This window comes from Culex pipiens, chromosome 1, assembly GCF_016801865.2.
Source record: "Culex pipiens pallens isolate TS chromosome 1, TS_CPP_V2, whole genome shotgun sequence".
Lineage (NCBI taxonomy): Eukaryota > Metazoa > Arthropoda > Insecta > Diptera > Culicidae > Culex > Culex pipiens.
In genome coordinates, this window is record NC_068937.1 from 117,767,976 (window position 1) to 117,781,727 (window position 13,752).

Here is a 13,752-nt window from a genome sequence, read left to right on the forward strand (position 1 = left end):
ACATTTTAAATTTTCCGCACCAGAGCCAACCCACCCAAAACAAAAAAAAAAGCTGAACGGCGTTGACTGCGCTCAGCTGAAACAAACCGCAAACCGTCGAATAAATATTAACCATGGGTCGAATCGGGTGCGTGGAAAATCGATCCACCATTTTCTCAGTGTGTATGTGTGTTTGGGTGGTGTTTCATTGATAGCGATTTATTTTTTTAAAATAAAATCAATTCGTTACATTGGACATTGTTTCGAGCGGCAAAGTGTTTGATTTATGTTGGGGTGATACATTTAAAAAAAAAAAATCACCGTTAGTACCCATGAGTGAGCGTTACATTGTGAATTTTCGAATGATTTAATAAGTAAGTAAGGCTTGATTAATAAATTTAGAAATAGTAGTTTATGCAACAAGTTGCAAAAAGAGGATTTTTTCAGCACGAGTCGTACATTTATCCAACGAGGTTCACCGAGTTGGATAAATACGAAGAGTGCTGAAAAAATCAACTTTTGCAACGAGTTCCATACAACATTTTTTGCAATTCCAAAAAACACACACTGAGTGAAATTTCATGTCAAATTTTCATATATTTTGTCAATAAATCGTTTAAATCAAAAAAATGTTGAAAGGTGTTACTTTTCGAAACAAGTGCTGAAAAGTTCAACTTTTCAGCACCCATTTGAGTGCTGAAAAGTAGAACTTTTCAGCATTTATTTTGAAAAGTGTTGCTATTCGATTCTGTTATTTTTGGTACAGAAAAGTAGGCTATTTCGGCGTTCAAGAATGACAGGAAAAGTAAGTAGTTTCACGACGGAATTGCAAAAATATATTTTAAGTAGGCGATTCAACAGACGATTACACAGCATGTTTCTAGTCTTTTTATGTTACAACTAAAGTGTTTCCTATTTTTAAATGTTTACAAAATGACATAAAATCGCTGATTTGAGAAACAATTAGCAGTTAACTGAATTTTGCATAAAAAGCCATCAGGTAAAAATTACAATCAGTCGAGTTAAGTTTCGTGATGATTCATTCAAAAAATACAAGAAATATATGATTTAAGAAATCGGGCAATTATTACGGGCTTTTATCGGTAGTTTTCGGTGAAATTAAACTCACAAATTAGTTTAGGCCGTTGCAAATATTTTTCAAAGTTTATGTCGCCCTCCCCTTCAAAATCGGTTCGAAAAATCAGGGGGCAAAAAAAAAAATTTTCAAAAAACTTAAAATTTTAAAGAAAACATAAGTTTAGCCAACTGAAAACGATTAGAATTGCATTTTTCTTTGTATAAAATCATATTTAGCATGTCTGGAATCGATAAAAAAATATTTTCATATTTTTTTTTTGGAATTCCAATGTACAGTACCACTAAAAGTTTTTTTTTTTCGGGCAAAAAAAAATCTTTTTAATTCTTGAATATTTGGAAAACAAATGTTTGTAAAACATCTGGGCAGGTGTAAAAAGCATTTTAAAACACTTTTTTCACTCAAATGTTAAGACCACGGCTTGCTATTTCAATTTTTATATTTTTTTATTTTTTTGCATTTTTTATAAAATATATCTTTATATATATTTTATAAAAAAGAATAATTCAAGAGCACGGAAAACGATGGACTATTTTTGCTGATCTTTGTCTGCTCTATCCGAAACCAATCAACAATATCCATATAATGTGCATCAACAATGCTTAATCAATTGTCCAAATTCACCCAAGATGACAGTTATCGAAATAAAACTACAGAGCTTTCAGCATAAGTTCAAAATTTTGAGATACATTTGTATGATAAAGTTAAAAAATATTTATTTAAAACAAAATTGCATATTTTTTAACGTTACTAAGATAATTTTTGAAAAACATTTTAGTCCTTGCCGTTTTTGTTTATTTCAATCAAAAATGCAATAATGAGAATAAATAGTATTACACTTAAAGTTAAAGAATGAGGGGATAGTCCTCACGAAAAGAAACGTGAGAAAGTGCTATTTTTCGAGAGTAATGTCCTTTTACGTGTTCATTCGTTCATTGGAACAGTTCATCCTATTGAGTGGCTTATATGGACAAATGACCGCCACTTAGTCACCGAACCATGATGGCCCATACTGCAAAGACACGGTTCAATATGTCGAAGGTCTTGGGTTCGAGTCTCGGTACCGGTACTTTTTTTTTGATAGATGAACTTTTTTTGAAAATGAACCCATGAGTAAAGTACTCTCGATAGTTTCGGGATTTATCCTCTCAGTCCGCACACAGTACCATTTTACTACCGAATCGTGCTCTTTATCCTCTCGTATGCCGATGTCCAGTTCTGGGTGTAGTTATAAGCTAGCAGAATGCAACAATTTTTACGAAGAAGAATACTAATTCATTGTTTGAGCAATAAATTATTTTTTGATGTTCAGAATATTACACCCAGAACTGGGCATCGGCATACGAGAGGATAAAGAGCACGATTCGGTAGTAAAATGGTACTGTATGCGGACGGAGAGGATAAATCCCGAAATTACCGAGAGTACTTTACTCAATAGCCTGGGTCAAAAAAAATAAAATTGCTCAAATCAAAAAGTACCGTAAACTGGGGTGACTTTGATAGCCCGGGGTGACTTTGATAGGTTTTTCAAATGCCCGTCAAATTAATATTTAAACATTTTTGAGAATTTTGAGTATGTAAGCATTAAGGGAAAGCTTATTATCGAACATATATGCAAAAATGTGACTGTTACATTGGATGTATCAAAAATAGTGGCCAAATCAAATTTCTATCAATGTCACCCCGGGCTATCAAAGTCACCCCAGTTTACGGTATATGAGATTGCCCGAAAGAGTACTCAAAATGGGGCCTACAGCCCAAATTTCAGCCCATTTGGTTGAAAATTGGCTTGCCTTAAGCAGGAACAAGTTTAAATGGGAATTAACCCGTAAAACTTGAGCAATTGGGTACATTGCTCTGTACAAGTCTGTCGTTGAAATTTAACGACTTTTGCATACCATGGGGTCCAAGGGGATGGTCTGGGAAACAATTCCTCTGAAGGGTGCAAGATGATCCGAGGCCTCTAATCTTGCCTAGAAGCAGATTCATTCCGGCGTCGCCGAAATTCTCATGGTCCCAGCAAAATGTACACACCCAGAACTGGGCATCGGCATACGAGAGGATAAAGAGCACGATTTGGTAGTAAAATGGTACTGTGTGCGGACGGAGAGGATAAATCCTGAAATTACCGTGAGTACTTTACTCATGGTTCATTTTCAAAAAAAGTTCATTTATCAAAAAAAAAGTACCGGTACCGAGACTCGAACCCAAGACCTTCGGCATATTGAACCGTGCCTTTGCCGTATAGGCCACCATGGTTCGGTGACTAAGTGGCGGTCATTTGTCCATATAAGCCACTCAATAGGATGAACTCGTCAATGAACGAATGAACACGCGAGAGGTCTTTACTCACGCAAAATAGTACTTTCCTCATGTTTCTTTTCGGAAGGACTTTCCCCTCGTTCTTTAACTTTGGGTGCAGAGATAAATCAAAGCACGCTAAGAAGGCTGCCTCGATCAGAGGACGCCACATGTCAATCAGCCACCACGTGGCAGGAGGGTATGTGGAAATTGGAGTATAAAATAATATTTGACGTTTATTAAGTGTTTTTGCACAAATATCTGACTAAATAAAATGTTATAACATTGACAGAACCTCTTTTAAAGCCAAAATTGGAGAAACCCTCCTGCCACGTGGTGGCTGACATGGTTCATTTTCCAAAAAAGTTCATCTATCAAAAAAAAGTACCGGTAACGAGACTCCAACCCAAGACCTTCGGCATATTGAACCGTGCCTTTGCCGTATGGGCCACCATGGTTCGGTGACTAAGTGGCGGTCGTTTGTCCATATAAGCCACCCATAGGATGAACTGTTCCAATGAACGAATGAACACGCGAGAGGACTATACTCTCGCAATATAGCACTTTCCTCACGTTTCTTTTCGTGAGGACTATCCCCTCGTTCTTAAACTTTGGGTGTAGATGTTTTACTCCATCGTGAAAACTATAAAACTCAATAAAAATAAAACCTTCTTGTTACAAAAAGTTCAATATAACAGTACACCAAGGGAGTTGTTGTCTTCTCATACCAAAATTTAAGGCTTAAATCACGTTAATCAAATAAACAACATCATAGCAAAATTGATGAATTTCTAGACTCAATTCCGAGATAATTTGATTGTTGATCCTAACTTTCATGACTGTCAAGATGTTAACAAAAAATGTAACAATAAATTCCAAACTGATAAATTATATTTGTTACTAAAATCTTGGTGTTATTGAAATGAACAAATAATCAAAATATGTTTAATCACGTTGGATTATACGTCAAAATCCATCGAAATGTCGGTTTTGTTCTTAAAACATTTTTTTTTGCATTTAATTAAGAGAAGGAGAAGACATAAACTGTGAAAAATTGCAATGACCTTATAATTACACAATTTGCTTTTGATCACGTTTCATGGTTGGAACTGAAATAGAAATTGAATCTTAGAAAAAAATGTTTGTATTTTTACATCAATATTTGAGTTCTGCGACCTAGTATAAATGAAATCCATGTGGTTGATTGCAAGTCATGTTAAGTGTTTTTGGGGTCATATTTTAGCTCAACGTCCCATAATAAGACAAAAGATTTTTTTTTTTCTCGTCATTGGACTGTCTGAAGTGAAATGTTTTTCTCCAAAAATCTTTTCTCGACTGTATTACACAATGTAATAATATTAAGTAAAAGCATTTTTTGAATAGAAATTATTAGTGATGAAAAATCAATCTCAGCAGTTCTAACTTGAATCCAGCAAAAAGTATCATCCATTCAATTAAAGGAAGAAATATGTTGCTGTCTATGATACCACCACCACCTTTCTCCCCAATTCACGCTCCGAGCTTCAAGCCACAAGAACCTGCAACAATCCCACCCACAACCGCTCACACTTCTCCGCGATCATCGCATGAAATATTGTTTGTGTACTTTTGCGCTCGCTCAGCACACTCTCCTCAGCGGGGAGCCGTGCACATCCAAACATTGATTTTCCCCGCACAAACGCTACCACCACCACCTCTGTGTGTATCCCCTCTATCACCCTTTCGATTTTGTTGGTGGACTTTGGCCACGCCCTCCCCGGTCGTTTAAAGCTGTGTGCGTGGCTGTATAAAACACCGTGTAAATACTGCTGAAAATGGGGAGAGCGAAAAAAAAAATGGAAAAGAGAAAGAGAGGAAAAGAAAACACGAAAGTTACACAAAGTGCAGTCAAAGCAAAACAAACCGCAGTTTTAGTGCAAAGAAAGAGAGGAGAGCTACCAAGAAGGAAGTTTGAAACATGTTTTGTTGCGTTGGTGTGAGTTTGAGCGAATGTTATGGAAATGGAATGGAGGAAAATGGAAAATTAAACATGTGTCGTGCCGACAAGCGATACCATGGCCTCTGTTGTTGGTTTGCAGGGGTTCCGCAAATATTTTGAAAGATCTGCGTGCGCTGCTCTTTTTATAACTTTGTGGTTTATTCACCACCACATCTGTGGTTTTCTTTTGTGATTTTCTTGAAAATCTTAGTAGTGTCGCTAGATTGTGATGGATATTGCATGTTTTGTTCTTTTTATGTTAAAAAATGATTTAACACATGATAAGTTTCAAAAAATATTACGGCTCGGGATATCAAAAATAAAATAAAAATGCTTGCACTTGAGTAACCAGTATTTTGGAAAATTGAGCTCTAAGTATAATTCAAGTTATACCGTTCCAAAAAACATGAGAAGGATTTGTTTTGAAAAATGCTGAATTTGATACTTAATATATTTCACTTTACGAAATATTTATCCATGAAATATTTTACTCTCAAACCCCGATGGTTTGACACCAACTGTTGGCAAACGAACGGGTCACTTTTTAGTTTGACACCCCTTTTACACGGAGTTCACACACACTACTAAACGTTTGTTTCGATAGTTTGCGTGAGCGCCGTGTAAAAAGTGACAGTTCGTCACTTTTTAGTTTGACTTTGACCAACCAACGGGGTACAAACTAAAAAAGTGTCAAACGAAAAATGACCAACCACCGGGGGTTGAGTGTATCTTGGAATACCATTTAAAATGTATTTCTGAATCATTTTCATCTTCATGTTATGATATGTAATCTTTTGGCTGTAAGAAGGCATCTAATTTTTTTTTGTAAATTCTTATTAATTTTATCTGTTATGCTTTCAAGAATGCATTTTTTTGTATTCTGTAGTTATCATAATTTGACAAAATGCGACAACCAACCAAATACCAAAAATGTAAGAAAATTTTACTTTTACATACCTTTTTCCAGCTTCAAAATGCCTAACTGTCTGCAAAAAAACTACTTAACTAATTTCATCCTGATTTTGCCACAAGTTCTTGACACTGTCGAACATAACTAAAGAAAGTCCATCGAATACGCAATCACTCAACCAGCTCATAAAAGCTCCTTCCAAATCAAGAGAAAAGAAAAAAAACATGCTCCTGAAAGCTCCCTCTCCCAAAACACAACAATCCTCTCACAATTTTCCTCCCCACGCTCACGCACACAAACAAACCCCCGTTGGTAACCGCTGCGCAATCCCTGCAACACCTCGTCCAACAACAACAACATCGTTGCTGAGAGTGCCTTTTTGCTCAATCTCTGATCAACCGCAAGCAAGTCGGCAGTAACTGGCAGAGGCCCCTGCGCTTCAAGCCCACGCCTATCACCGGTTTGTGTGTGTGTGCGTTGTTGGGCTTTTTGTCCCGCTTTGACTCCCGTATTTCAAGTGGCATCGGCGGCGGCATCGGATTTCACACCACCACCTCTATCTTCTTCTTCGTCTTCTTCGGGTTGGTGTCGTTGAAGCGCGCGCGGGCCCGACCTCTTCAACATATCATTCTACATTTCAACACCTTCGGTTGTTGATTTGATAAAACAGTCTATAACAAACACGGCAAGCGAACGAAACGTGTTGTTGTACGGGGTGCGTTATCCGCGTCCGCGTGGTTCTGTTGTTGTTACCGAATGCCAAGAAGTGTTGATGAAGTTGTAAAGTGAAGAAGCATGTTTGTTTGACTGCACGCAAAGTTCCTAAGTTGGTTTGTTTCTTGAAGAGAGTGACAAAGTGACCATGCCGCGACCATCGCGCGAATCTTACGGCGACCAGAAGCCCCCGTACTCGTACATCTCGTTGACTGCGATGGCCATCTGGAGTTCGGCGGAGAAGATGCTACCGCTGAGTGATATCTACAAGTTTATTACGGACCGGTTTCCGTACTATCGGAAGAATACGCAGCGCTGGCAAAACTCGTTGCGGCACAACCTTAGCTTCAACGACTGCTTCATCAAAGTACCGCGCCGGCCGGACAGGCCAGGCAAGGGCGCCTATTGGGCGCTTCATCCACAAGCTTTTGACATGTTCGAGAACGGATCGCTACTCCGTCGGCGGAAACGCTTCAAACTGCACAAGTCCGACAAGGACATCCTGAACGAAGAGCTCGCCGCCCTAGCCAACATCAACCGGATATTCCTGGCGCAAAACTCGGGCGGTGTCACCGGAGGACCGGACGTGTACTGTCCCACCATGGTCGATCCGATCCACCAACCCATGCTACATTCCCCTATCGAACCGCACTCACCCGTGCAAGCCGCACCAATCTCGCCGACCTCAATCACCGAAACCACCGTCCCGATGCGACCCAAGCGGGCCTTCACCATCGAGAGTCTCATCACCCCAGACCGAGGTCGCCAAACCCCATCCCTTAAAAAATCAAACCCCAACAAATCCTCCGACAAGCTGAACCTCCTCGACGACCATCCCCGGATACCGTCCCTGTTGCAGCAACTCCCGACGCTCCCGCCAGCGACCTCCATCCCGGGAGCCAACATCCCGCCCTTCTTCCCCTACCACCATCCGGCCCTGGCCGGTGCCTATGACCTGCCGTTTCACCCGCTGCTCATGATGGCCGCTCCGCACCTCGGAGCCATCCCGCCGCACTATTTCCATCACAGCTCCTATCACAATCTAACGTTACACCCGGGAGCCGGTGGGGGAGGAGGCGGCGGCGGAGGAGATCGAGGGACCACCAGTAATACCGGAACCGGTTCGACCTCTGGGGCAGCAGCTGGTGGTGGTGCCAACGCAGCTGACTCGTCGTCAGGTCCAACCGACTTGAGCCGGCTAAGCGCAGGGCACGCGCTACGGACGGCGTGAGGAAGGAACCGTGAAAGAGAGACCCGGTAAAAGAGAGAAGGAGGAGGTGTCTGTGACAAATCACTCTAACTTGCGATCGAAGGCTGTTTGTTGTTTAGTAACCTATGTAAAAGTGTGTATATTTCGACGTTTTTCTTTCTGTTTTCTATATCCGTAAGTGTAAGATATATTCGTGTGTAATGGAATCCTATAAATGTATTGTAAACAAGGCGGTGGATCGAGTGTTCCTTAAACTGGATTGACATCAAAGGATCGAATGACAATTTTAGGAGTTTGATTTTTTCTTCTGAATTATGAGTAGTAATTCGTCTGCGGGTTTGTAGCTCATCTTGAGCTCATCAGAACATACCAGTTCGAAATGTCAAGCTCATATTGGCTTTTATCCTTTCCGCTCTTCAACGATCTGCTAGCGCAGAGAAACTTTACATCAATTGTGTAATATTTTGCTTTTCTCACAAAGGTGATTTTGAAAAAATGCCATTTAGAATGAATTAACATTTTTTTAACAATTTGTTGAATTAGGGGTAAAACAGGTGTTCGCCTACTTGATACAGCATTTGACGTATTGATCACATTGAAAACTAAATTAAACGTTTTTTTTTAAATGATTTATTTAATTATTTTTTAAATCAAATTTACAACTCCAATACTTCTAACTTACGTGAAATTTTCCTAGGATTCTGAATATTTCAAAATTGAGACCAAAAAGTGCCGCTATGGAAGCCTACAGGGCAAAAATTAACGTTGTAAAATGTTTGTTATAAAAAAATTGAAAAACTATGAGAAAAACTGCTATTGGCCAAAAAGTTTCTACCGTAGGATTATAGTCCATGAAATTCCCTATCATTTGATCTATAAGAGTATGGGTGTTGGAGGCTGTTGCATAAAGATATTAAGGTTTAAAAAAAATCAATTTTTAACAGTAATTTGCAAAAGCTATGAGAAAAAGTCAAACCAATCCTGGATGTCTATGGCTCATTTTAAGATTTTTTATGGTTTTGGGACCTCAAACTTCGAAGCCCGTTTTACCCCACTTCCCTTTGTCGTAGAAGGCTCAAATTTGGCATGAGTTCATCTCATGTATAGACAAACAAACGCTGAAAGTTTCATTCAAATCGGAGCACCTCGATACGACCTGTTACACATTGGTGAAAAACTCGCTCTTAAGTGTACATTTAACATGTTGACATTGTCATTTCAAATCTAAACCTTTCAAAAAAGCTTAAGAAGTTTAAGAACCTTCAGATTAGTTCAGGGGTGCTCAAAGTTTTTGAATAGCGGTCCAAATTAGAAGCTAACATGATCTTGCGGGCCATATGTGACAAATAATTTTTATTTGAAATAAATAAATTACTATATTACAGTTTATAAAACTAAAAAAAATTCAGATAATTTTTTTTATTTGCATGTACTTTTTACAATTTTGTCATTTAAATATTTAAAAAACAAAACATGACATTTTTCCAACAGCTTTTTCAAATAAAAAAATTAGGATAACCACAAAATCAACATCTCCATGAATCAGTGTACATGATTTTCAATCGCATGTATAGCAATCCTAGTTTTGAAAGAATTTTCATTTTGCGTAACAGTAAGTGTAGATTGAAATTCAACAAAAGCTTAAAATATTTTTAAACTGATTCAATCATGCTAAAAATTATCAGCAACGCAGGAAAATGCACTTCAAATTGTTTTCAGTCGGTTGCACGTCTAATTCCATTAAAATTTGCAGTTTTTCGAAAAAAAAAACATGATTTTTCCTGATTTTTCGAGCCGTTTATGAAGGGGCCCCATAAACTAAAAAGTATTTCTAGCGACCTAAAGTACAACTATAATGGGCCACGTTTGGCCCGCGGGCTATACATTAGTCACCCCTGAATTTGTTCCAACATCTTTATTTTTATTGACCAATTATTGGATTCGAAATTTTATATATTTTTTTAATCTGTTTATTTTGTAATTCGTGTTGAATTTCAGAATGGCATATCAACATAACCAGCTAAATCATGTAATACATAAGCATCAGGGTGCCCAGGAAAAATGACCCCCTGCTCCACAAGCGGAAAACAGTTGTTTATGTTATTTTAAGCATCGATGCAAATTTTGAGTGAAATTGGTTGAGATTAACCCATTGATCCCCGAGCCTAAAGTTGCGAAAAAAAATTATTTTCATACAAAAATGACTTTTTTAAATCGCTAATAACTTTTCAGGATCAAGTTTTACAGGTTTGGTATGTTCTACAAAGTTGTAGAGCATTAAATTTTCAATAAGAATCTCACTTTTGGGAATATTTGGAAAGACATAGCGCACCGTGCAGACCAAACCGTAAGAAAGTGGGATTTTTCATACATTTTTTCGATTTTTCCCATACAAACTTCACCTTCAATTATCAATGGGTAAATGTTGGCAGATTTTGCTCATATTTGGCCCCGAGTTTTAAAATAGCTCAAGGAATAAAATTCAGCTTGTGGAGCGAGGTTTTTAGAAAAAGTCCCATACTCTGGCCACCCTACTGAATATACTACACATGGAAATATGAGGATGTAATTTTCTTTTAAAGCATGATTTAAAACGTTCAAAACTTCGTTTAATTTGATTCAAAATTCAAGCTTTTGTCAAATGGCATCAGTTTAAAACAAAGGACTCGATTTCCTGTGCACAGCATTTTTTCAATTCTTTTTGGGGTCCTAAAGTTCGGAACAATTGGGTTAGTTGCCACATTGCGCAGAGCGATTTAATTGTTTATGGGAATTTTCATGGGGGAAACATTTCTTTTTGGGTTTTGATATTTAAAAATTCAACTTTTTCCCATACTATGGTTTTGTTAAATTATCAAGAAATGTGTTCAATAAATTGATACCCAGTGTTCTCTTGTTCTAACTAGATTGTAATCCAAGCAAGCTTAGTACAATAGAGAACAGCGGCATCGGAATATGTAGATCGTACGTAGTTATTTCAATATGTTACCATTATAAAATATATCTTAAACCAAAAATGTACACAAAATATAACCGGTGTACCAAATATGTAAATTTCAGTAGTTTTGTTTTTGGACTGAATCTAAGATATTGTCATGTTCTGTTGATTATAAACATTTTTTTTTTATTTAAAATTATGATTGATAGCACTTAGTAGAAAATTCCAGTAAGTTTTTTTTCATAATAAGCTTGTTCTGAGTATTAAAAGTAATTTACAAAAAAGATCAAAAGTTCATGTTTAAACTATAAAATCTCAGAAATTTGTCAATACATAAAAACGGCTGCTTTTAAAATTTGATAAAATCGATATTTTTTAACATAATTAGTAAAGAATGCTCCAATGCATTTTCTGGAATTTGAATTTCACTAAAATGGTGTTAATTTTAGGCTGCAAGTTCGATAAACCAAACATGAAACATGCAATTTTAATAATAAAAAGTAAAACCAGCAAAAACATTCAAAGTTTACAATAACAGACTATTCTGCTAGATAGTAAAGTAAAATTCCACTACAACTCTATGAAACCGCATAAATTGGTTATTTTTATGGGTTGGATAATTCCTACATTAATATCTGTTATTTACGAATGAAAAAATATTTGCTGCCGACTGAAATTTATTTTTTAATCGAGTCTTACCAGAATATTGAGCTGGGTTAAAAAATTAACATAACTTCGCTAGACTAAGTGCGGTTCAACCGAATACCCGAAAGATATGCTAGACAGATTCTGGCTACACATTGACACGTTATCAATGAGCGTGACAATTTTTAGGAAAATTGAACTTCATTTCAAGTTCAGCGGGAAAAAATCAACGAACATTATATGCATTAGTTCAGGGACACAAAATCAACATTAATTCTATTCGAAAGTGTTATTTGAATACAAAAAAAAACAGTTTTTAAGTGACCCAATCAGTCCTTAAAGTTTCGTACAAATTGAACATGGAGCAAAATTTGGTTGGTTAGTTTGCTTTCTTTTTACTTTATGAAATCATGTCATAAAATCAACCAAATATTTGTTTGATGAACCTGTATGCATGATTTGGAAATTACTATCAAGTCTCAATTAAATATTAATTGCATGAAACATAAAGGTCATTTCTGGAATTTAAGAATTTAAATCACAATCCTTTCAAAATACATTGTTCCAAAGTTTAAAATTGAGGAATTGGATAAAAGAGTTGTGGAACTCAATTTTTGCAACAAAAAAAAAGATATCGATTTAGTTAAGAACCACTCGATCCGCTGCAGCTACTGCTGCGATAATCCCTCAAGTTTTCGCAGACGGAACTGAAACTGTAGAAAGATAAGTAAACCAAACGGATACGTAATAGGTATTGAAGGAGTATTAATAACATGCAATGTGAATCTTTAGAAGTAAGCAAACCCCCCAATCGGTGTACAGATTACAGAATAAGTGTTTATTTATCTAGATGGAAGAAAGATAGAGAGGGATGCGAGAATTTTGTTCGATTTACTGTAAATTTGAGGCAATCAGAGCTAAAGAAGGTTTGAACTGGCCCCAATAATGACGGACACAAGTTACTAACTGCGAATTCTGTTTTTTCGTGATCAAATTCGTATACACTACTATGTAAAACACGCCAATAGCACAATTCAACGTTCGGATGAGCATTCTAAATATATATAAAATGTATGGAAAACTAAATTCAAAGTATTTGCTTTTTTTGTGACACCACGTATTTAAAGTCAGAAAATCTAGTTTTTTGGAAATAGTCTTAAAAGAACCACAATAGAAATTATAACCCCATCATCGATACCAATCAACAGAATCGATATGTGTTTTATTGAAGAGCATCGACGTTTACACCCGCACGTGGTTTTGGAAGAAGCAACCTAAAAACTAAAAGTCATCCCGAAATCGTGTGTTAGCTTTCAGAAGTATCATCCAAGGTGTGTTCGTTTCATGTACCGCCAGCATCGATCCCGAGTAGATACAAGATCAAACAAGATCTGAGCAATTCTGGTGGGCAGATCCGTGAAAATGCTTTCAGATCTGGTGTGGGGGGCCCTCCAAAATTGGTTAATTCCTGATGTGATGTAATTATTAGGCTCTCCCACTGGGGCAATTAACCCAGGCTACCGAATCTTCTTGTGGATGCCCCAGAAGGATGCTGAATCATATTGATGCCCACGGGTTTGGCTCGTGCTGAGCATCGTTTTGGAGCTGTTAATGAGGTACTAAATTAACGTAATCGACCGTTGAGCATTTCTACCCAGTATTCCATGATTGTAACAAGAGAAAGAATATAAAACAACCAGTTCCTTTCAAATCACAATAACCCCAAACAATGCACCTCATTCCATCTAAAGTTCACAAAGAAATCCCAAACTGGGACTAATGTCTTTGCTCCGAGATTGGGCACTGTGAGCAAAATACACCAATTTTTTTAACCTCGAAAAACAGAGCCAAACAATGGAGCTTTTCAAAATTTTCCTCTCACTAGAGGCGTTATCGACGCCCATTTTCCGTCTTGTTGCTCGTCGTTTTTTTTCGTTTTTGTCATCAAACCCGTTGCTTTTTCTCTTGGCTGCCAATTTCC

General features: G+C 37.3%; 1 protein-coding gene across 1 annotated transcript; it reads left to right on the forward strand.

Moving 5' to 3' along the window:
• Window positions 1-6,744: 6,744 nt before the first annotated feature.
• Window positions 6,745-12,857, forward strand: LOC120416674 (fork head domain-containing protein FD4-like). The gene has a single exon (XM_039578493.2). The coding sequence runs from the start codon at window positions 7,127-7,129 to the stop codon at window positions 8,207-8,209; it is 1,083 nt and encodes a 360-aa protein (XP_039434427.1). The 5' UTR covers window positions 6,745-7,126; the 3' UTR covers window positions 8,210-12,857.
• The last annotated feature ends 895 nt before the right edge of the window (window positions 12,858-13,752 follow it).